General features: G+C 36.4%; 2 protein-coding genes across 3 annotated transcripts; one reads left to right on the top strand and one right to left on the bottom strand.

The window, feature by feature from the left end:
* Window positions 1–1,243: 1,243 nt before the first annotated feature.
* Window positions 1,244–6,966, top strand: LOC121423621. 2 transcript variants are annotated; one of them, XM_041619010.1, is made up of 5 exons: window positions 1,244–1,545; window positions 3,016–3,360; window positions 4,703–4,942; window positions 6,238–6,505; window positions 6,874–6,966. In XM_041619010.1, coding segments are annotated over exons 1-5 (927 nt in total). In that variant the 5' UTR covers window positions 1,244–1,473; the 3' UTR covers window positions 6,876–6,966. The 2 variants fall into 2 exon arrangements, with proteins under 2 accessions (XP_041474944.1, XP_041474943.1); XM_041619009.1 differs by lacking the exon at window positions 6,874–6,966 and having other exon boundaries at window positions 6,238–6,519.
* Window positions 6,839–25,707, bottom strand: LOC121423620. Its single transcript, XM_041619008.1, has 17 exons — window positions 25,006–25,707; window positions 20,225–20,266; window positions 18,738–18,797; window positions 17,887–17,928; window positions 16,507–16,542; window positions 15,658–15,747; window positions 14,877–14,936; window positions 14,292–14,396; window positions 13,705–13,987; window positions 13,085–13,361; window positions 12,660–12,896; window positions 12,269–12,345; window positions 11,906–12,013; window positions 10,538–10,746; window positions 9,169–9,237; window positions 8,372–8,467; window positions 6,839–7,093 (listed from the first exon to the last, which is right to left on the bottom strand). The coding sequence occupies exons 1-17, from the start codon at window positions 25,338–25,340 to the stop codon at window positions 6,844–6,846; spliced, it is 2,376 nt and encodes a 791-aa protein (XP_041474942.1). The 5' UTR covers window positions 25,341–25,707; the 3' UTR covers window positions 6,839–6,843.
* Window positions 25,708–26,039: the final 332 nt, after the last annotated feature.

Consider the following 26,039-nt stretch of genomic DNA (forward strand, 5'->3'; position numbering starts at 1 on the left):
GGTTCAAAACCCATACCTAATTTACGGGTCATTTTGGCTAAAAGGTACCCATTTTTTTATTTACCAATATTTGTTTAAAAAAAAAGGATATATCTCACCGATTCTGAGGAGAATAAGGACTCATGTTAAAGGCTATAAAAATTGGGACCATGTTTAGGGATTTTCCAACATATAACCATACCCGATGGATGTTTAGGGATTCCTTCCAAAAATAAAGTGACCCATTCCTGCCGCACATCCCCGTATGCCTTATTTCGCAAGTAATTAACCTTCCCCTCCCCCCTGGGGGTGGGGCAAAGAGCTATGATTGAGCAAATCAACTACAATTATTAAAGCTAGCAAACCCAATCATCTAAAAAGCGTTTTAGTTCCTCATGTTATCTAGATAATAAAACTTTCACAATTTTCCTGAAAGTGTGGTCTCACTGTTCACACGTTTTTTGTGAGTAAAATTATGACAGAGATGGAAATCCTCGACATTGACCGGAGCAATCCGTAAAATGGGGCCCTGGATTGCACTTTCATCCGAGTATATTGGTCACTTCGAATTATTTTTTTTAAATATATATTCTGATTGATTCATCAAATTTGCCATCACTGTTTTAATTCTATGCGCTTTTCGTTTTTCTGCTTCCCCATTTCCTTATTCTTTCAATTGTTTCTACGATTCGTTTACTTTGTGGCGTATGAGAAAATTTGCAGACTAACAAAGGGAATGGAAAAAAAGTGCTGGGAATAAACGGAATCACAAGAAAGTCTCAGAATGTAATTGTTATTTATGTATTTTTTATTCACAATTATTCTTCATACATTTATTTCATATCGAGAATAAATAAACTCGATATCCCTATGTTGGTTGTATTTGGGAAGTTCACAGGTGAATGTTGCAGGGGAGGATTGTGAACAGGCAGTAATCATGATTGTTTTCAATAGACACATGAATTGTTTCCAACCTGGGGAGCGTTTCATGAAAGGACTTGTCAGGCGTTTTATCCGACAAGTCCCATTTTATCCGACAGTTACCATAGGAACAGTGCCTTCCAGCCAATCAACATCAGGGAAAGATGTCAGACCTGACAACTTGTCGGACAAAAATGTTGATGAAACGCTCCCGAAAATTAAGGTCTATATTATAAAGGACACCATGTAGCCGACTTCCAAATATCAAAAAGTTTGTGATTGTTTGAATCTCAAGCTTGTGCTTGTTTGAAGCTCCATACGGCCTACCACTCAGGTCCGTAATGTTGTGAGAAAAAAATCGAAGTGCGTTGGGATTCCAGGATCAGGAGCGACAGGAAGAGTCTTACGTAATAAAAAGTAATTTGCATACCCTGAACCCTGAGTTCATGGGATGTACATTGGGGGCATCATGATTGGGGGAGCCATACTACCCTCTCGACATACAGACATCCCTTGTCCTCATATGCCCTACATTCTATTCTGGCTATCATTCATTTCATCTGGTGCTGAATTATGGATTCATCTTCAAGTGATGAGGAGATAAATCCATATCTACAACATTACTTCCAACCCGGAGACCAGTCGGTGAGTCTGCATATTTTATAATTTTTAGATGGTTATGCTGTCTTGTTGCTAAATGAAAGGATGGGATGGTCGATGCAAATATACCATCCCATGCATATACCTACCATAATACTTTGGGTAGTTTTTCACTACTCAAATGCAATTATTGTATGATGATTTATGTCCACCCCCCCCCCCACCAACTCAACTTGTTTTTGCATGGACCAACAAATTTCAGTCAGATCATTATGACCAGCTACCCATGCAAGGTCCTCGTTGTGTCGGATTTTCGCTCACGTTGCTTCGTTAGAAACTATAGTAGACAGGGGCCGGGGGTGGTAATTGATTTCCACATTACGAATCAAATGTGTTGCAAATCTGATGTCCTTCCATCAGGAACTTTAGATCGACAGGGCTGTTTGAAGAACAGGGTCTTTGAATGTAAAGACTAACCAGTACAGCGAACAATAGTCATCTCTCCAGATCCCCTCCATATACGCACCACTGCAATTTACAGACATCGCGTCAGCGGGGGAGGGGGGGGGGGGGTACGTTGATTTTGACGGTTTCGCGATCTGTCCTGTAAAGTGCAGTGGGAGTGCAGGGGACCGGGGAAAACCTCGAATGGCCTGCATAGATCTACACACCCGGGTGGCTGGGCGAGGTGCACGGTGGCAGTTACATGCATGCCCCAATGCATGCAATACCGGGAGACGGGATGCACTAATGCAAGGGAACTTGATGTGCCGGGAAGGAAATAAATAATTTTATGAGTGACTGGATGAAACTAAATGATTATATCACTGTTTTTTTATCATTTTCTCATATAAAATATCTGAAATTTAGGTCAGAACTGGGGGGGGGTGGTGTCAATATTGCGACGATCTACGTATTCGTGCATGGGGATAATAGTATAGTTTTTTTTACACTCGCAGAACGTTAGCTTATTGGGGGGAATGCCCCTATAATTACCAGAGCAATGAAACAATCATAATGGTCCTGGGAATCGGGGGTTATTTTCTAAAGGCATATGCCCCTGAACGTATGGTAATGTAAATTTCTTTTATGGAAATCTTTTTACCTTTCCCAGAGTGTAACGAAATCTTTTTGCAGCCAGCCCCCTATTTTGGTATGCAAATATGTCAAATGTTTATCATCGGAAAAGCAACTCGCTTCGATCGCCGCTGATCCCTGACTTTCTTTCTCCATTGAACAGTTTTGAAGCCTCCACCCCCCCCCCGGAGAACATTCTATGTGTGGAATCGATATTTTCCCCAATTCAATTTGTCGAAATTACAGTAAATCTCTCTCGAGTAATAAGGAAAACCTAATTGTCGAACCTGGCCATAAGGCCAAAAATTTAGTAGTAATTTCATGTCCAGATATCGATTGGTAAAAATAATGGTAGGATTTATCAATCATGATTCTGAGGCGAATTCATTATTGACAAATGAACAAGTAATACAGCGTGCATTTCTCCATTTTTGACAGTCGTCTCCAGGACAGCAACTTGATCAGGGAGAGTGGTTGGATGCATCTAGTGGGCCTCCTACTAGTACTGGCGCTGAGTCATCAGTGGCAGTACAACGGGGGCGCGGACGAGGGCGCGGACGAGGTCGCGGACGAGGTCGCGGACGTGGTTCGAATCGAGTGAGAGGCCAAGGACCAAGGTCCAGAGGACGCGGTCGGGGGATCAATCGCGATGCTGGAGCCGGAGGATCGAGCTCTGGACAAACATCTCGGAGCAGGCCGATTGCTCGACAGACAGGTATATTCGGTCGCCAAGTCCAAACACATATCGTTGAACGTCGTGAAGAGCGACTCCAAGAACTGCGGGTAAGTGTATGCATTTTAAAAATATATTTAATTATTGGTTACTCTCGATCAAATATATTTAACAAGGTACAAACACGTACAAGTTATTGCTGTGAGGGGTGGCAGAACGTATTGTCCTTTATTTCATTTATATTTTTTGGGGGGGTGCCAAAGCCCCAAAATGGACTTACATGCAAAAATTTGTATTTTGGTGGAAACGGATTTCTTACCTTGAGATTGTCTGCGTGAAGAAAATGGGTGTTCTTTTGTAATTAGTTTGAGCAAAGCATATTCTTTTTAAATTTCTGATTGATAGGATAGGCTTATTTCGTCTTTATGGGTTTTTTTTCCGCGAGAGCCGTTTCGAACAAAAAATCACTGGTATGGAGTTATAATTATCGGGGGGGGGGGGTCAATCATGGCGCTAATTACTGTTAAACTGGCATTCTGGTGAGATGTTGCAAGCTCAAGCTCTTGACATTTCATGTAGCAAGACATGAAAACTAAATATTCTGGGCAGTTTTAGATACGCATCTAACGTATTATATACATGACCAGAACTTTTTAAGCACTACATTTAGTGACTCATGAATTGCACCAATTGAATGATGTGAGTGCGAAACACGAGCTCAAAATTTCTGACATTCTAACCTGAAATTGGACATTCAGAGCATTATTGTAGCCAGGAACAGAATGAATACCTTACAAACAATAATTGATGCGAGAACAAAACGTGAGCCAAATATTCCAACCCCCCCCCAAAATTAAAGCATTTTTGAAACCATGCCAGGATGAATAATTGATTCAAGCACAAGCCCCCCAAATTGTGATTTTCTATGAAACCTTTAATGTATTGTTCACCTCAAAAAGGGTATGTTATAAAAAAAGGGTAATACTATATATTTCAGTATATCCTTAAAAAAGGACTTTCATTTTCGAAGGGGCATTTTTTCCCGCTCAGATTTCTATTTTCTTTTTTGAGGGGGGGGGCAACCCCTACCCGGTTCCGCCGCCCGTGGTTAATACAAATTAAGTTAAATTAGCATAATCATCACATGCCCCCTTTTCCTCTACCCAACCCCTCTTTCTCTCACTTGTCCTCTCTCAATACCTTTTTCATTTTGCTTTTTTTTTCCTCATTACTGCTATAACGAGTTATTTAACGAGTGTTATTAATTTACAATGATTTCTAATATTGTTATGACTATTTTCCATACTTTTCCTTACATCATCTAAAACAAAGTGACAAGCACATGTACTCAGATCACATTCACATCTTCCATTGTATCAAGTTGTTATGTGAGACAACAAATGGTTCATCAAAATGTAAGCATTTTCCTTTTCTCTATCTTTTATTGTCAAGGAGCTTATTCTCAACTTTACCTTGGAAGAAATTCAGCAGTTAATGCTCAGTGTAGCTGAGCGTAATAGTGGTATGCTGCTTGATCTCATGAGAGCACCCCCTGAACCAGAGCAGCAACCACAACCACCTGAAAATTTGTTGCCGGGATGGTGCGTCTGCACAAATTGTAGGCCAATGCGGCGAGATGTTGAGATGGTGTGCTGTGGGCTCCAGCCAGTAAATTGTATTTCACTTACAGAGGTGCGGATACATACTTCTTACGTGAAATTACACATAATTTATGTTCCTTTTCAATACATTTACGTCTCCCCCAACAATACCACAGATGAATTCTCCTATCAATATAATCACATTAGCCCAAAAAGACTCTAGGCAAGAAATAAAGTATGATTCTAATAGGTATCGGAAAATAGACAACCATAACATTAAAAAATTTACCAAAATTAAATGAATAACAAATTCATGATAAGTTATGGAATTTTCAAGTTTTGCATAGCTTTGGTATAATATTTATATCCACGTCATCATAAATCTGCAATGAATGGGCTGATGATGCCGCATCCCAATTTCCCTTTTGTTATGTTCAGCATACTCATGGAATTATTATGTTACAAAATTGAAAAAGGGCAATGACATATGAATACTCAAATAGTGAAGGGCTTGTTTTCATATGAATAAAAGCAGTCGTTCAAAGGTGGGAGGGAATCGATGAAGAAAAATCACCTCTTTTGTCAAATTTAATGACCATTGATGCCTGATAATGGAAAATTTTCTATCGCATGTTAGATAAAATGAACATTTCTGCTCATAAAGCCATAGGATAACATACATTTTTTGCCATTATTTTCAGGACAATATGATAATAGGATACAATGCATTCCAGCAGCATTCATGCCAATGATATCTGTGATCTTTGACTTTTTGTCCCCCATAAGTAATCAGATGATTGACATTGCTATATGCACACATGATTCAATTTAAATGTTCTTGAAACGGCTCCTTAATTATTGTGAGTATATTTTTAGGTCGATAATGACCTCTGGGATATATGATCTTGATTTGTCCAAAATTTGAGTTAGCCACCTTTATATACATGTTATATACAATTTATATACAATTATCAGCAATATATTACTCAAGTTTATCCACAAAACCAGTTATGCATATAGGATCCAAGTTGAAGGTAATACATCAAATGATTGCAAAAGAGAAAACAAGACAGACATCCTAAAGCATAATGCCCTTGATACGAACTTTGATGGAAAGGGCCATAAAATATCCACTTAATAACTAAACACCTTACAACATGGTGCGATAATAAGCATGCAAATCACTTCGACAATAAATATTTGTGCATTTGAATCAATGTATTTCTCAATTTCTGGAAGAATGTGAGAGCGTACATATTACAGCCAAACATGTGGCATTACAGTATTGCATGGTTTGACATACTTTTTGTACCTTCAGGTATCACAACACAAATTTCAATAACAGATAATCCAGTTAATTTTTGCCTTCTTGTCTCAATTATGCAGCACTTTGCAGCAATTCTAGACCCTTTTGTGGTCAACCTTCAGAGACGAGGTGCCCGTGAAGCTCACAATCTAGAAGATGACAATCAGGCACCTGGTGCAGAGCACAACCGGATCAGGTGGCAAGTCTATCGGTCATATACTTTGTGGCAGCATGGACGTCTCGGTGCTGGGAATAGGGTTGTTATTCCAAGTTGTGTTGTGAGCCGTACAAGATCTCGCTACCCAGATCCCAATGACCACTACACAGGTTTCCATCATGCATTCTTGTGTAAGTTAAAATAATTGTATATAAATTAGCACTGTCAACACTTATCAACAAAAAGCAGAGAAGAAATTTCTTCTTTAACAAAAAAAGTGTAACATATGGCAAAATGCAGAATGAATTTTCACATCCAATAAATGCAAATTAAAAGTTGAGGACTCCAGTTCTTCAAAATCTTCTTGAAATGTTTCAGAATACTTCACACAACTAGTAGTTTTGCAATCTCTGACATGTATCTCCTTACAACTTTATGTTAAAACTATGAACTTTTCAATGCAGATGATATTTCTACGATAAGAATCTGTCCCTCCTCATTTTTGTTGCCTTTTCAGACAGTTCTCATTCTAATTAAACCTGCTCTTTTTTTTCTCAAGGAGGTTTTCCATCGGTGGCCTTGGAAGTGGTGCCAGACTTCTACGGATCTGCCTTGGGTCATTTGGAAGCATTACTGCTGGCCGATGCAGAGGTTGATCATCTCGGCATCTCCGTTCTAGGATGCGACTCACCATCCCTGGCATATAAGTGTACTTCTTAGCAGTTCGGACCTTGATGGTCACCCAGTCACTTGCATGCTTGGACCATTTAGCTCGCAATCTTTTGGATAATACAGAAAAAACAAACAAAACGTATAAGCATTTTTGTTAATATTTGTTGAAGAATGTCTTGGGTGTATAATGAAAAAAATATTGTACAAGTAATTTTGCACGGGATTAGTAATGATGGCAATATGCATGTGTAGATTTCATGATACATACAATATCACACACATGAGCCAGTAGTAGAAGAAATTTTGTATAGCGAACCCATGAAATACCAGGATATTTTTGTCTTCATACCTATGTTTAGTGATATGTTGCTATACACTTACGCTGCAAATCTGATCTGAAAAGTTCACACGTCTTCAAAAGAAAAATTTTAAACAATTTTGCTGCGATGTGTTGTGCAGTCAGGACATTGTGGAACATAATTTTATATAGTGTGCTTTTTACATGACCTTCCAATAAAAACAAACATCTTTTGGATTGTCAGATATTGTTGTTCCGTCTTTTCATTGTTGCAAAGCCGATTCGTGATGAAAGAAAATGTCAAGGTCTTTTCAGGTTGTAATAAAAACAGTGGCCAATCAAGGGATGTGGATGTTGAATATCAAACTTCTTTGTTATTTTGCGGTGGTTTGGTTCTTCTATCTTTATTTTTTAAGGTTAAGTCCATCCCAGATGAATGATTTGAATAAAAAGAGAAAAATCTAACGAGCAAAGTACTAAATATTTTATCAAAATCAGATGTAAGATATGAAAATCATGAGATTTTAAAGTGTCGCTTATTTTTTCACAAAATAGATACATGCACATCTCAGTGCCATTAAAATGAAAAGGCGATGATGTCCATCACTCACTATTAATATTGTTTTTTATTGTTTGAATTATACAATATTTAATTTTTTACAGATTTGAAAATAAGGTTCAACTTGACTGAACCATAAAGTATTGAAACAATGCTAATTTCACATGTTCTGCGAAGAATTATTCTTTGTTTCGGTTGACAATGACAAAATTAGAATACTGCATGATTTCATATAATGAAATACAAAAGAAATAGTGAGTGGGTAACATCATCAGTCTCATTTGCATACTGACCAGGTTGTACATATAATTGCTGTGTGAAATTACGCGAAAATTTAAAATGTCATAACTCAATTTTACGTCCGATTTTGATGAAATTTTCATTATCGTGCTTGTTGGATTTTTATCTTTTTATTCAAATCAGCTAAAGGTTAGGGTGGACTTGTCCTTGAATAAAAGAGTAACTGTTATGCAGAAATGAGAAGCGATTGACAGCGTGTCAAATGGATTATCTATTGCATGAACTTACTTTGGATCTCCATTCTCCTTTAGTGCTAGCGGTCTGTCCTTGTGTTCTTGATAATCTATCATAGCGAGAAGATTGCGGGCCCTGTATGCTGCATAACTGAACAGACGAACAAAAAACTGTTAAGCTAAATATTAATAATTCCATGTTTGTCATTTTCATTCCTCTTGTTTTCAATGATAGTGTATCAAGTTAACAAAAATGTTATTGAATTTCTGTATTTTTATCTTTTTATGAGAGATTTCTTCATCTGTGAGATGGACCCCCCTCCAAAAAAAATCATGAATTGGAAGTTCATATACATTTTTTAAGTATTCAAATGCACACAATGGAATATTACAACAGGACCTTTAACCTTGAACCCTGAACTTAAACCTGACCACTACACCTTCAATATGCCTTCATGATCTCAAATGACAGTTATGAAAATGAACCAAACGTTTAAAAAAAAGGTGGTTCACGGATAAAGTTTCGCAAATAATTACAAACACAATATGATCTTTTGACCTCTAGATGACCTTATCATCCTGAAACTTGTTGCAGACATAAAAAAATGAAAATGACAACAAGTTGCACACACAAAAAAGGATGGACATGACCTCATATCATCTGACCCCTAGATGTCTACTTGAACATTGAATAGTAACCCCTTTCAGCAGCTTTAGGCTATCCCGGGATGTATGAAAACAGAATGGAAAACAAAAAACCTAATGCCTCTGGCAGAGGTATATAAATCAATTTTTTTATTAAATTATTTAATAACATGTGTGTCATAGAAATAACAAGTAACAATTTCTTACCCAAATGAATATCTCTTCGAACAATACATCAGAATATGGTTATGTAGTACCTCTAGCTCTCCTGTATGTCTGTAGTGCAAAACAAACAGAAAAAAATTGAATCTTGACTATCAGTTCTCTATTTAATCTTATTTTCACTTTCACATGATTTCATTGAAAGGGTAGTTCACTCTGACAAAAATGTGGTGTATAAAAAGATTTTTTTTTAAGATCAAGTTATTTTAAGACTTCACATGCCAGCATCTGCTCAATATGTTACCTAATATAATCGGCGGTCACCTGAACCGTCCTATCAGTCAATTTTGGTAAAAAAAATTGTTTTTTTTTAGATTTTTGCAGAAAAAAGAACAAGTTCTATTCATAACTACATTTCTAGGCAGCAATTTATTTTATTTTCTGAGATATGGGAGGATTTTCACAGGGATGCCATACATTTTTAAAACAAAATGCGAAAATCCCATTGGAAACATGCACCACAACAGAGCGATACAACATTTTGACTAACGGCGATTTCAATGCACGCGGTCAGCCACACTGTCGTATCGGCCACCTGCACTGCATTGATTTTGCACATGAAAAAAGATATGACGTATTGACTGACCGCGGCCATTGAAAATCGCGGTCAGGGTTGTTGAATTCCCTATGGCGTTTTTGTACGGCGGAAATCTAAACCGCTCAAACCAAAATCACGAGCATTTAGCTCTTTTGCGATACTTTCTCTGATCCTTGCTTTTGTGTAAAAAAATAAGGCTACCACTGTCAAGTAATTGTCTTGGTCTTTCCAACCATGTATTTTTCGAGGAATGAATGTTTTACGGCTGGGGAACTTAATGTGAAAGTTATAGCAAGCTTTGAAGTTGATTTCCTCTGAAATGGTTTTCCATCGTCATATTTTTATAGCATGCACAAATTTTGATTTTTCTGATATATTGAATGTACTCTATACATTTTTTCAATTTATCAAAATGACATTTTATTGTGTATTTCTACTTCACAATCATGAGGCTAACTCTCCCTTTACATTTCCAATTTTTAATTCAGCCAAGGGCATATTTATTAGCCCTTTAATAGTACATATTGCTGAATCAGGCATAAGCTAATGGTTAAAACTCCCTCACTATTTACCTTTTTGTTGTGAACCTAGAGCAAAGCTTTGAATAAATTCTAATACTAAAAATTCTCCCACATAAATCAGAAAAGGGGTTTAAAAGTGACCAAGATTAGTTTACATTTTACTGTACCTCTGAACACTAAATGTGTCATAACTGGTATTTAATTTTTCAATCAGTTGCAAAGTTACAAATCCTCATGACCTCATTTGCATCACTTCTAAAAGTAAAAACAACTTTGACAACACGCATAAACTTACCTGAAGTTCACAAATTTCACCAGAGTATTCAAGAACTTCTTGTCCATCACTAATCGGACAAGAGCCTTGTGGGGCGGTGAACCTGGCAGGAGCCACTCCTCCCTTTCTTCGATATCGCCATGCTCACATCGTGGCTCTCCCCCGAGGCCTTCAGTCAACAGCCACTCATGCTTGTTACAAACATGATGCACTATTCCTCGCCACTTGCTCTGAAAAAAAATACACCAAAATCATTACGGTATTCATTCAAAGTACATCAAAATGAAGACTTTCATTTTACTGTGATTTAATCTGTTAATTGGACATGTACAGTATGTATCTGCATGGGGGGGACCAAATAATTGGAAATACTAGTAGCACATAACAAATTTTTAACAGGTCAGCAGCATTTCAATCACACAATAAATGTGAATTCAAAACTTAAAGGTATTGTTTAACTTTGTGAGCAGCTGATTTAAAAATTTCTCAAACCAAGAAGAAGCATGTGTACAAGTGCATGTATTAGAACTAATAAACCCTGACAACAATCATTATTGGGAATGAAAAGCTAAAACTACAAGGCAAAGCCCAATTTTGTAAATGGCCGTCTTATAGATGCCTGAATAGTACACATAGGTGTATGGGATGAAATTAAGATGGTGTTTCCGGTCACTTCATATTTCAATTTTTGAACCACTTAAAGGTCAAGTCCACCTCAGAAAAAATGTTTATTTAAATCAATAGAGAAAAATCAGACAAGCACAATGCTGAAAATTTCATCAAAATCAGATGTAAAATAAGAAAAGTTATGACATTTCAAAGTTTCGCTTATTTTCAACAAAATAGTTATATGAACGAGCCAGTTACATCCAAATGAGAGAGTCGATGACGTCTCTCACTATTTCTTTTGTTTTTTATTGTTTGAATCATACAATATTTCAATTTTTACGAATTTGATGATTGGGACAAAAGCACAAAATGTTAAAATAATGGAATTCCACGTGTTCCGGGAGGAATGAAAGTTCATTTCACATGACAATGACGAGAAAATTAAAATATTTCATATAATAAAATACAAAAGAAATAGTGAGTGATGTCATCAATTCTCTCTTTTGGATGTAACTGGCTCGTTCATATAACTATTTTGTTGAAAATAAGCGAAACTTTAAAATGCCAAAACTTTCTTATTTTACATCCGATTTTGATGAAATTTTCAGTGTTATGCTTGTTGAATTTTGTAACATATCATAGACACGGGTGACAAGTGTGACCTTCTAGCTCAGATTTTTTAAAAGTCAAACCAATGTTAACCAATCACTTTAAGCAACATACAAATGTGTAAGAATGAATACAGTTAAAAAGAATAAAATACATAGCTAGGTTACTTACGTAAAATAGGTCTACCTTGCCCTCGCATGTCTCAGCACAATGCCAGAAGTGATTCACAAGGCGTTTCACCCAATACCTGAGTGGTTTTGTCTTTGCTGTACTTGCGGCCTAGATTAAAAAGCAATCGGAATTAAAATGAAAGTTTCTCAAAATACTCTTTCTCCCTCCTATCTCCCCTCTTCATCATCAAAACCTCTGTTATAACCAGTCACTTACTAATGAACTTTGTTTATTTTTTCCATTTTATTCCTTCTCTCCTCTTTTTGAACATCTCATTACAAAGACATGACAGTAATTTCATTCATAATTAATTCTTATTCACTGGTAGGCAATAACTCTTCATGAAGCATTTGAGAAACATACCTTGGTTAACTTCTTGGCAAGATTTTTTGCACCATGCCATATATCCCAACTGTGCCTCAGTTCTGGGTAATCCCTCTCTGTATAAAAATGGGGTTTAGAAAATGTTAATTTTTGTATTCTGTTTAGGGGATAAAAAATATGCAATATGAGTCAATATTGAAATAAATGTTTACTCACCAAAAAATATGCAAAATTTTTGTATTCTGTTTTGGGGATAAAAATATGCAAAATTGTAAGGACTACTTTGACTATTTTACTGCTAAAAAAGTTTTGGTTTCCTTTTTTTTTCAGTTTAGTATTGTCGTTAGCAGTAACACTAATCATTGCTATAATAATTCATTACATTTTTTAACTGTACAGTTAAGCTGCTTTGGGTGAAATATATGCTTACTGATCATTGCAGCAATTGTGCTGTGAGCATCCGTCACAAGCTCCGAGAGGCTGACACCTTTCGCCTTTACAGCCTCCAAAGCACGCTCCAGAGCAAGAGGCTCCATGTTTGGACTCTTGTCCCCTGCCTCCCGCTTGTCCATGAACTCCACATGGACAATGTCCTTCGTCTCCTCCTCCAAAAGCGTGTACGTGCAGTACTGCGCACTAAATCCAGGCGAGTCATTCCTCGCATCACCTACATGAAAGAGAAAAGAAAAAAGGTTTTCAATGAAGATGACTGCAGAAAATTGTGTTGTTGATATCTCAGCTGTAAAAAGAGAAAGGACAAATAATACAACTTTGATTTTCCTTCCAAGTGGACAGTTTCTTCCTCTTCACAACAAAAATAATAATCAGTCAATATTGAAATAAATGTTTACTCACCACACACCACTACATGTTTCTCCTTCAGTTCATTGCCCTTCTCACTCAAATAGTTATTGAAGGTGTCCTCCACTTCTGGGAAAATGTAGTGGCTCTGCATTGAGTGGAAGAGCCTGCTGGAGATAGGATGCAGGCCCATCACCTCCAACATGTGCCGAACTTTCAGGAAATTGTTCCCTGATACAACTATGGAGGTGGCTAATTTGACATCCCCTACATGGGTTCTATTTATCATCTCCTGTATGCAAAATTTATCCTTGTGACCATTGCTGCAAGTCTGTGGAAGGAAAGTCCAAATAATCCCTTTTAACAAAATAAAAAATATTTACACTCACATAGTCATACAGAGTAGAACAGTATAAAGTGTCCCAGAGACCAAATAAATTTTCTATTTTTAGTTCTAAAAAACACAAAAAAAAGAGGGAAGAGGAAATCATCTTCTTTGACAAAGTTGTTTCTTATCACTTAGGGAGCAATGAGGTTGTAGCGTACATGAAAATCAGCATTTAACTTTCATGGATCATGTACCCATTTTTGTTAATTTATTTTGACTACTGAAAAATAAAACCACAAGAAGGGGAAAAGGAAATGTGAAAGGCAAACCTTTATACTACACTTACCCACTCAATGTGCCCTGATGTGCCCGATGGATTAACGGTCACCTGATTAGGCTCCTCGCACACTTTGCACATTTTCCTGGCCTCTATTGCAAGTGCCTTAAGAGCTCCCTCTGAAGCCAGAAACAATCTCGCTTTCTCTGCCTCCTGCCCGGTCAACAGGGTTTTGTGGAGGCCGGATACAGTTCTTGTTTCACGCTCCTCCTCCTCCTCCTCCTCTGCTTCACTCTCAATGCCAAAAACCTCCTCCTCCACATCTATGCGTGGCAGGGTCTTGGCAATGGCTCTGCATAAGAGAAAAGAACAATAAACTGCAAAATTAAGAAAATATGCAAACATCCAATCATTTCTATGCTTGTTCCTTTCTTACAATTACTGGTATAATATACCAAAAACAGTAATTTTGGAGTATCGCACAACATCAACAATAGTTCATACAGCCAGTACATAAATGGGCAACGTAATGAAATGAAAAACAGTGTATAAGTAGACAAAATGTTCATGTCATTTCCTTGTTAAACAGAGTGAAGCATATGAATGTACATATTTTCTTTCCATTTTTTAAAAGGGAAGTATAAATTGACACATACCTCTCTTGATAGTAAGATGGATGCCAGAGCTCTACATCTTCCTCTTCCGACTCTGTATCAAGTGGGTAAATGAAATCCCCCTCTTCTATGGCTTCAAAATCATTTCTATGGAGGATACAAAGGGTGAAAGGGAGGCACAATTATGTAAATGAAAATTATATGTATGTAATTTATTCTCCCTCTACTGGCCTATGAAATCTGGCTGATAAGGCACACAGAACATATACATGTTTGCTGCAATATTACCCCACTGATGAAGATAGGAACTCCAACACAAGGTAGTGAACAAATGTGAAGTATTTTTCATTGTCAATTCCCCTCTTTGTTATCTTTCCCCTTTCCTCTTCTCTCTTTTTAACTTAACCTTTGACCCATCTAGTATTTGATGCATCATGAGATCCCCACACCTTGTTCGCTTTTGATACAGTTTTTACTTCTAAAAAAGAAAAATCACCTATAGATATCTGCCATGAATGACAAACTTGTCCAAATGCTGCCAACTGCTTCAGAAGTGCCAATGTATGTTGCAGCCCAACATTGAATATGCAAATTGAAAAAAAAGCCTTAAAAACAAATTGAACTTACTCAGATTGTTCATGGTTCTGCATACTCTCTTGATCTGTCATTTCATCAGGAAACTTAGGTCTAGTCAGAAAAGGATAGAGTCACAAAAAATATCTATATTAAACATTTTGCAATATGTCGTTAAAAAGAATGAATTCTGAACTGTACCTAGTCAATGTGCGTGCCTTTATTCTGCCTGGCTAGAAATATATTACAGATTCTACCTCTACACTTTTCAAATACCGATTAAATATAACCTTTTTGCCATTTCCATTACACGTCACGAGCAAGTCGGTCTTTTAACTGCCTCTTTAGCTACCGCAAGTCATTTTCCAAACGAAAATGATATTTGTAATATTACCCCTTACAGTTGAGGAACACAAGACTGTCAGATTATCAACATGTCTATATGCATATCCGACCTGAAGTTAATCACTAGTGTATGAGAAAACATCTTGGGGTGAATAATAATCTGTGAACTTTTACCTTACAGCTTGAAAGCAATAAATCTTATCCGATTATGATCCAAATTTTAAAGAGTTATCAATAAAATGGCAGATCATTGTCGCCCCAATTTGCATTCATAATCAGAGTACCGGTACAAGTTGATCCTTTAAATGTTCTTGACAATGGAAAAAATGAAAAACAAACAGACAGACAGAAAAATAATGCCTTTAGGCATAATAAATAATTTGTAAACAATAATACATACACAAATTTGGTATTATAACTAGGGTCAATATGTTAATATGGATGAAAGAGGGATTTGAACAAACAAATGTTGATAGTAATCACACAGTACCTATCTTGATTTTGTGGACTTTCCAACTCTGCTATTGGCTCCATGTCACTCATGCTCATTTCTTCTATCCCGGATATTGATGTTCCAGACCTAGAACAGGAGATCAAAGAAGGGAACATTATGTAAAGGGGTAAATCCAAATTGACATAAGAAGATTCACATTAAATATCTACACTTTCTTTGGTGAGGCACTGATCAGGAATTGTATGGAAAAAATGCACGAAAACAGTCAATTTGAGTGCAGAAATAGATCGATATGACCATTGTTTTTGGTTCGATGCAGGAACCAACAAAAAAATTCCAGAGATTGTCAGATTAAATTCAATCCAATTATGATGCAAAATAAGAAAGGTATGACATTCCAGTGTTTTGCTTACTTTCTCAAAACAGTAAATGGAAAGCCTTGTCAGTGATGTCCCCCATTCATTATTTCTATTGTAATTTATTATGTGAAATTATTTATTTTTTTCCTCATGTTAATGCTACATAGGTTTTTAATACTCCATGAATACGTGCAATTGGCTTTGTTGCATGTACATGATGCAATTAAGAGTACCGCAATTAGAAATTGACAAAAAATAACATATTATACACATCATTCAATTGAATAAAAATATAGTGCGTGCATGAATTCATCAACTCTCTTCTTGGCATATTACCTATGAGGTGCAAATGACATTCCTTTTTATATGTGGGGAAACCTCAAAATTTCATATTTTTTTCACTTTACAGCATATTTAGATGATAATTTGCAGTATTGTGGAAGTTTGAATTTGTGACTTTGCCCTTTAAGTTTAGCACATACATGTACATCCAAGCACGCAATATAATTTTTTTTCCATCATTCACCTGTCTGACTGTGACTCTGGAATGCGTTGTGTTCTCCTGGGGAAATAAAGAGACAAGGGGGCATTAACAAGTTCAGTAAGGCAAAAGGCTGACATGCATGCAAAATAGCAAATATGATAAGGTAGGTGTTTCATAAAGCTGTTTGTAAGATAATAAGGACTGGTGATCCTTTATTTTAGTAAATGGTATACACCATAAGCGATGGTTAAGCACGTAAGAAAGGATCACCAGTTGTTCATAAAGTCGCTCTTGACTTAAAGGTCAAGTCCACCTCAGAAATATGTTGATTTGAATCAATAGAGAAAAATCAGACAAGCACAATGCTGAAAATTTCATCAAAATCGAATGTGAAATAAGAAAGTTATGGCATTTAAAAGTTTCGCTTGTTTTTAACAAAATAGTTATATGAACGAGCCAGTTACATCCAAATGAGAGTCGATGATGTCACTCACTCACTATTTCTTTTGTTTTTTTATTGTTTGCATTATACAATATTCATTTTTTTATGAATTTGACAATTAGGACCTCCTTGCCTGAAGCACAAAATGTTAAAATAATGGAATTCCACGTAATCAGGTAGGAATGAAACTTCATTTCACATGACAATGACGAGAAAATGAAAATATTTCTTATTTCATATAATAAATTACAAAAGAAATAGTGAATGATGTCATCAGTTCCTCATTTGCATACCGACCGCGATATGCATATAACTGTTTTGTGAAATGAAGTGAAATTTTAAATGCCATAACTTTCTTATTTAACATCCGCTTTTGATGAAATTTTCAGTGTTATGCTTGTTGAATTTTTCTCTTTTTATTGAAATCAAGTTTTTGTTGCGGTGGAATTGTCCTTTAAGAACAGCTTTCTGAAATGGCCTCCAGGTAGATAATGAAATGTCAATATGCAAAACTGTGCAGATATACATGTATGCAAGTCTTGCCACCCCCATGTTTGGACTTGTCTTTGCTTTACAAATATGAAAGAAGCAACAGACTATTGCCTGCATGAGCATGGACAAGCCCACACTCATTCCAATATTTCAGGCAATTTTATTATTGGCAGAGTAGCAAACGAGTGGTTGTTTGCACCCCCCTTAAAAAAAACAAAGAAAGCATGACATTTCAAATTATCTCATGCAACTCTATGAAACAATTACTTGTTAGTTAATTTCTTCTGTCTGAACACAATAAATATTGAATAACGGGCTACAAATGGCAGGAATACTGTATACATGAGTAGAAAATCGAGTAATCGAGGCAACAATCCCAACCATAAAGAACCTGTTTTCTAGCCTCCTTGAAAACTTTTCAAAAGCAAAAAATTGATCCAGTGCAGCAAATTTACATGTATTAATAATTCTAAATAGCTCATACTCACTGTTCCATTCTGGGTACTAGTGGGGAGTTGAAGAATGGAATGCTGTTGGGAAAAATGGGGGGAATAAAAGCTATCATGTAATTGTCAATGTTGGTAAAAATCTATTCACAAGAGAAAGAATGAAGAAATTTAAAAATACTTCACTTTAATATTAGAAAGTTGATTTCCCTTTTCACATAAAGACTAGAAGTCTCATTGTGAACAAAATTGTCTTTTTGGCCATGACAAGCTCATTTTCCTTATATATACCTCCTTCACAAGAAATTACAGTAGCTTGGTTCCACATGTATACATGTAACTGCTATTGGCATTGTAATCTCTGATATCACTTAAATTCATTGGAATACACTTCAAAGTAATTTCACATGGGCATCAAAACTTAGTAATATATTTCATAGTGAAACTTTCACATATTACCTCAAAACATTTCTGTTAAATTCTTCTTAATTTCATTTATAATTTCCTAAAAATCGCCTTGAGCACTCTACAGAGTGGATTTGACGCGAAATATAAGTCTAATTATCGTCATCACATTCACAGCTGTACTCTGTAAATACTTCTCACCACAAAACTGCAGATTTCCTCCAACTTTGACTGTCGGTACAGTTTAGTAAGACCATACTGTACTTCCAGAAACATTAATAAAGAAAACCTAATTCAGAATGGGTGAACAAATCAAAGTTAAAAAAGCAATGTTCCTCAATGTACATGTACACATCAGATAATGCACCTAATGTAACATCCCTGGAACCATGGGATTAAAGTTATACTGTAATCATCTAACAAGTACATGTACACACTAGGAAATGAAACGGGGTGTGTGTAAATCATTTGACAACATTTCATCTAACCTCTTTGCGGACAATGGAGTGCCGACTTCTTTATGACGAGGAGTTGTAACATCAAGATTTCTGTATGAAAAACAAACAGTATTATGAAACACAATTCAGAGAATGCAGACAAATAGATGGATTGAAGTTGATGTTAACATACCATGGTGCTCAAAAGTTAATGAACCCAACCAGAATACCGTACATTTAAGTTCTTGTAAGATATTTAATTGTGAAGTCAGGTGATGAAATATTATATTCAATTAAGCTTGTTTCCCTGAACATTGTAGCATTGTCGAATTTCAAAACTCAGCATGAAGGAGTGCATTTTCTGGTGGGATTTATTTACTTTTGAGCAAACTGTACTCATGACTGTACTTATGTACAGCAATTTACATTACACACACCTAAGCAGGAATGTTGAGCAGAAAGGATACAATTGCACATGTCTTAAAGCCTCTTTTAGGCCAAACTAAATAATCATCAACAGGGTGAATCCATGATTTTCCAAACAAGTGCCATTTTCCAATATCATTGGAACAAGGGATGGGAAAGTAAAAAAGAAAACATGCATAAATTCATGGCATATCTGATGAGTTCCTAAATTATGTGTAGAGGGTTTTTTCCCAACCTACAGCTATCACACAAGTACCAAGAAAACATAACAAACATTGATCAACATATGAAAGAAAAAACATTTTTTATGAATAAATTTTGCATAAATTTGCATCATTTTCTAGTCAAAATTTAGTGTCAAAGTCTGGTAACCCTAAAGAAGCTATACCAGATAGTGAAAAAAATCAACAAATAAAAGTATTTCTTTGTGTGATTATGAATACATATTGCATAAATTAGCATAAATTTCTTTCTAGTAAACATTTTAATACTTTGTATCAAAGTTTTGTGAACCTCATGCAGCTCTCCCAGATGAAAGAAGATAATCGAAATCAGTCAATAAACTAAGGAACATGAATTTTGAAAAGTGTGCAAACATTTATTTCGCATAAATCAGCACAACAGTTTTTAGTCTAAATTTCTAAATTCTGTGTAGAAGTTCGGTAAACTTCATGAAGATTCTAAAACATGGAAGCAAAAAAAAATCAGAATCTGTCAAAAGATAAAGGAGAAACATTGATTGCAAATTTTGAAAACTGAGCATATATTAGCATACGGTAATTAAGGAGTTTCATAATTCTGTGTGCAAGTTTTGAATCCTCCACTTAGTGCTAAAATATAAGCAAATAGAATTTAAATCAGACTTGAAATGACAAAGAAGCATTTTGAAAATGTGGACGGACAACAGACAACAAATGCCACGCCATGGCATAAACTCATCTGGTCCTTTGGGCCAGATTAGCTAAACAATCAAGAAAAAAAGGAAGAAGCAAAAGTTGAAGGAAAACACAAAGATGATAATAAAGATGATAAAAATGAAGAACAAGAGAGAATGTTCCTATAACTTGTGAAATATTTCACCAAAAAAAAGTCTAAAAACATTTTTTACTCACTCTTCTGAATTTCGGGACTGCTCTTCTTGTACCTTGTTGTACCTGGAAAGTGTAACAAATGATTTAAAATACAGATCTATTGGGCACAATAACTGTGATTGTTGAAGAGAAAGTTTACTAGTATTAAAACAAGGTATTTCGAAGGTTTTCCATTTCAACTGAGATTTGAAAAAAATATTCATGCACTATAATATGTAGCAATTGTGAACATTTTTGTGAATTACATGTCTACATGAGCTGCAATAGGTACTGTGGAAACTTAGGGCAGCTTCTGCATGTACCATTCTTGAAAATAAACGTCACTTCTTATTTTTGATGCACGATTCAAAACACAATACACACGACAAATCAGTTGCATACCTAAGATTTTCCAAAGTGGGGACAAAATTGTCTGTCATAAAAAATTGACAAGCCAAAAAAAAGGTCTGCAACCACAACCAGAAAAAAATTGGACAAGCCAAAAAAAAAAAAGGTCTTCAACCACAAATAAAGGATTTTGTACCAGAAAAAATAATGAAAATTGACATGCATAAAAAAGTCTTCAAGTTCAAAGGGGCGCGGGCCACTTGTGGCTCATCAGGGATAAGTTGTGACTGTCGGGGGGGGGGGGGGGCTATCATGTAAAAATGTAATTCAGAAATGTCCACTTCTGAATAGAATGTTTGATTAGCCTTACATAAAATTCTACACAAAATGTCAAGTACGGTAACGGTAGCAGATTCTAGATCTACATCCCGGGATTGACATTTTCGTTACATTACTACATTGTAAAAGCGCACAAATGTTATAAAAACTTTTTATTGACTAATGTAGGCCTATCTTAAAGGGGTGGTCCAGGCTGAAAATATTTATAGCTTAATACACAAAGTAGAACTCACTGAGCAAAACGCTGAAAATCTCATCAAAATCGGATAACAAATAATAAAGTTATTGAAGTTTAAAGTTTAGCAGTATTTTGTGAAAACAGTCGTCATGAATATTCATTAGGCGAGCGGATGTCACATCTCCACTTTCCGTTTTCGTATGTTATTACATAAAGTCACTTCTTTTTTGCTCAGTGAATTCTACTCTATTTATTAAGCTATTACGGTAATACTTTCAGCCTGGACCACCCCTTTAAATGTATATTCTTATGTGTAGAGAAAATCTTATTAAAGGACAAATCCATCCCAATAAAAAGTTGATTTGAATTGGAAGAAAAATCAAGCAGGCAGAACACTGAAAATTTCATCAAATCGGATGTAAAATAAGAAAGTAATGACACCTTTAAGTTTTGCTACATGCACATCCTGGTAAATATGCAAATGAGGGGACTGATGACATCATCCACTATTTCTTTTCTATTTCATTATATGAAATATTCAAATTTTCTCATTATTGTCAAGTGAAACAACGATTTATTCCTCCCTGAACATGTGTAATTAGATAAATCAAGTTGTGCGTATTGTCAAATACAAATTTGTAAAAAAAAAAAAAATCAGATAATTCAAACAATAAAAAAACAAAAGAAAATCTTGAGTGATAGATATCATTGACCGAATCATTAGCATGTCACTTACAGTAGTTGTGCATAACACTGTTTTGTGAAAAAAAGAGAAGCTTTAAAATGCCATAATTTTCGTATTTTACATCCAATTTTTATGAAATTTTCAGAGTTATGCTAGCTTGATTTTTCTCTATTTAATCAAATCAACATCTTGCCCTTTAAAATTTGTGCTCTACTCTAGATCATTAGATAAGCCTTCATAATAATACATGTAGATATTGGAAAAATGAACCAATAAAATACATGTAAGACTATGAAAACCCTGTTCCCTGAAGTAAGATCACCATCTTTGATCATAAGGAATTACAAGTCTGCGTTCACAATACGAATTACACGTGATGTTATCCCTAGGCATGCTTGCTTCATGTACATGTACATGTACATGTAGGTAAAGAAATAAGAGAATCTGTTTTCTAGAATCTAAGATTTTCTTGGGGAAAATCCTGGCAAGTCATTTTCAGATCGAACATAAAAAATGGTCCATGGTCTCTGCGCAACCCATGTGCAAAGTTTGTATTCAATGGACATCTTCCTTTACTAAATACTAGAATTGTGCATTCTACGCCCTACAGCTACGTGTGTACACAGGAGAAAGGCGACTGCACGGACTTGGGGTATCAATGCTACTGTTGGGTGACTATTGACTTTGACTGCTTCTGGTGCTGGAACTCTAAAACAGAGTTCAAAAACAAAATTAAAAACAAACAAAGTTCAAAAACTAAAAAAAAAAAAAAAAATCAAAAACAGAATGTTGATTAGACATTAGGCTTCTTCTAGTACATGTAGATCTTATTCTAATCACAATCCAAATCCATTCTGAGTTTTGATGACTCCAGATGACCAGGTCACAATGACAGCTCAACACCTATAGACAACTGGTACAATGTAGCCATCTATTTTGAGGAGTTCTTTCAGATTTTTTTTCTATTTCTCCTCGTACACAAACGTGCAGTGACCATTAGGGGGTTGACATTTATGCACCCCCCCCCCCCCCCGATGGGGCTCATCGATTTTTTGTCTTTATTTTCATAGACTATATAAAAATAAGTGTACCAATAAGGATTAACATTCCATTGTGGCCTGGAATGCACCAAAACAAATAAAATTACACTTGGTAGGGGAAAAACAGTGACTTACTTTGACTGTCCCAAAACTTCACTTCCCTGTTTTATCCGTACATAAACTTATGGCCATTGAGTCCCTGTACAGATCGAGCTACAACTTTGGTCTCTGCATTTGGTGAGTAGAGCCAACAGAGTTCATCGGAACAACGTCCAAGCCACTTCACCACCGCTACACTACGCTCCACCTACCCAAACTTCGAGACCGTGAACTCGATCTGATATTTCGAGTGACAAAGGTGGGATTTTATGGGGGAATATAAAATTCATGCAACATCAAGATCTTCAAAAACAGGTATAACTAATATTCTTACTTTACACATATTGTCACTTCTTTTCCATGCTTCTAACAGTCTTACATCGGTGTTTAGAGCCAACATGAAGTTTTTCACACATATAAATAATTCGCTGCCGATTTAAAAACTTCCAAGTTCGGTCGACCAGACCTACATGTAGTACCTTGCGCATATCGCATCCGCATGCGATGTTTCGAAATCAGCAGCAAATTATTTATATGTGTGAGGAACTTCAAGTTGGTTCTAAATTACCAATTTGGGGACTGATAAAAGCATAGAAAAGAAAGGAAACTTTGTGTAAAGTAAGAATATTAGTTTTACTTGTTTTTTTAAGATTGTGATGTAACATCACAATCTTAAAAAACAAGTAAAACTAATTGCATGAATTTTATATTCCCCCCCCCATAAATCCCCACCTTTGTCACCTGGAATATCATATCAGAGAGTCCAGTCTAGAAGTTTGGGTAGGTGGAGCATAGTGTAGCAGCAGTGAAGTGGAATGGAGCCTGCACAAACTTTGCCAGAGGTACGTTGGGTGGAACACTGATGCTTAAAATAAAGCCATGGCCCGGTCAGACCCCGCAGTTTTGCAGTAGGCAAAAAAGGCCTAAAACACCAACTTGTGAAGTTGTGTAAACACTGGGTTTTGCTGTGAGCCTGGCCTAAACTAAAATATGAGTACCGATAATCGGTATGGACTGTAGATCCTAACGTTATTTCCACAACTAACCATGCTAATGGTGAATGTGGATTAATTTTGTCTTGAATATATTTGGATGGGGGTCGGGTGTCCTGACACTTTATGGTCAGTTCCCCCATGTCTGCGCGGTCTCCCAAGTCTGCGCACCCGCGTATCTGCGCGATTCTAGTAATAGAAGATACGCAACGAGCACGAACTTTACCATGCAATACAAAGACAGGTATTCATAAAAAAATCTGACTCAAAATGATGGAAAAATAATGAATTCAGGGCATTTCATGTGACGGCCTCAAAATGCGGCCTTTCTCAACAAAATCCCCGAATCGTGTGCAAAGTGAATGAGTGCGCAGACATGGGGTACCAATTTTTTTTCAATCTGAAAATGACTGCCCGAGGCTTTTTCAAGAAAATCCTACATTTTCTTTCATTTTTTAATTAGAAATTTGGTACACTTACTCATAATAATATAAGGAACATTATTAACTGAAAGATTTCGTGAAATAAGAAGAAATTCATGTTAAATCTTAACTCAAATTGTTAGGTGCGCAGACTTGGGGCCCACCATCATATAATTTTGAAGCCTTCTTCATTGTCTCACTCTCAGATTACACTAAAAATATGAATTCAATAGTTATAATCATCATCTTGCATTTTTTTCTAGTATTTCCTAACAATTTGTATACCCAGTTGTATGTCTGGACAGGTTGCGTGTCCAGACGCTCAATTTCATAAAATCATTTCAAAAAATTATCCAAGGGAAGTCTTGTCAATTTTTAGTACAAAATGTCTGGAAATCTAAGATTATAGAGAAGATGATTACAACTATTTAATTCGTATTTTAGTGTAATCCAAGGACAAAAAAGGCGGCTTCAAAAATATAAAATGTCCGGACACCCGACCCCCCCCCCCCATCATGCCCATCCTACTAAAAATTGACGATACATCGCTTGTATTTTTTTCCAAATTAGTTTCTAACGATAAACATGATAAAATTGATCGTCTGGACACAACCTGTCATGCCTGTGTCCGGACACACATCTTGGTATTCTAACGTTAGATCTAACATTTAGATTCATTTCACTCTCATGAATTTGACCCAACAATCAAACGTTACTTACATAGATACGAGATGGGATAGAACGTCCCTGTCGGATGACAACCCTTCCACTTCGCCGATTCTCCTAAGCTCCTTCGTGAGTTCAACTGGAACCTGAAATGTTTTCTGACCGTATCTTTTGTTGCGCTCTCTCCTCATCGCCTTTTTTTCAGAGTCTGTTTTTCTTCTTTTCAAGCGAACTTTCACCTCCTGGTCCATACTTCGACTACCGTTTGAACCGGCAATTAAGGCAGTAAAATGACAATGTAAGTAATGCAGATCGAAGAAGCAGTGCAGTGAGAAGTGATACGTGGGTTCCGTGGCGCTGAATGTAATGTTTACGGTTTGACCATGCATGTGCGCCCGGGCCCGCCCCGGCCTACGGTGCAGGACGGCCGCGGCCACGTCTGCACAGCTAACCAGCAAGCACAACAGCGAGCGCGCGCTATAGAAAACCCGTGACGTTGATTGACATTTCTCTTGAGGAAAAGGTACGATCTCAACGCAGAGGGAGACTCACATTTAATTCTGAATTACGAATTTCAAAATTTCGTCTAGTAGACGGTTGAAAATATAATCATATTTTATCACCAACTTACAACTTTTCATCACAAATAAAGACGATTTCCAGTGTTTTTAGACACAAATACATATACTCATAAACATATTTCATCTTACTTTGAGATTTTTTTAAATCGGTTGCTCACAAAGTTAAACGATCCCTTTAATTCAGAAGACGCCCATATGCATTTCCAGAGTCCAGGCCCAAACTCACGCTGAACTAGCGGGCAATTCCTCTACGACTGTTGCACGGGTGGGCTTCAGCTTCAACAGGCAGCAACATCACATCAGCTACCGCCGCGCTGCCTGGATCCGGACAACTCTGACAGTTTGAGCTCTGAATTAGACTTGCTTACGGAGCTCTGATCGATCCATCTGCCTCTCGGTATTAATTCAACATAGAATCTCGGTGTCCCCTCTAAAAATATGAGAAAAATTGGGAAGTACAGTGTACAGGCAGTTTTGTGACTTTTGTCCCAACTAGCTGCACGTGGA

This window comes from Lytechinus variegatus, chromosome 11, assembly GCF_018143015.1.
Source record: "Lytechinus variegatus isolate NC3 chromosome 11, Lvar_3.0, whole genome shotgun sequence".
NCBI classification, from domain to species: Eukaryota; Metazoa; Echinodermata; class Echinoidea; order Temnopleuroida; family Toxopneustidae; genus Lytechinus; species Lytechinus variegatus.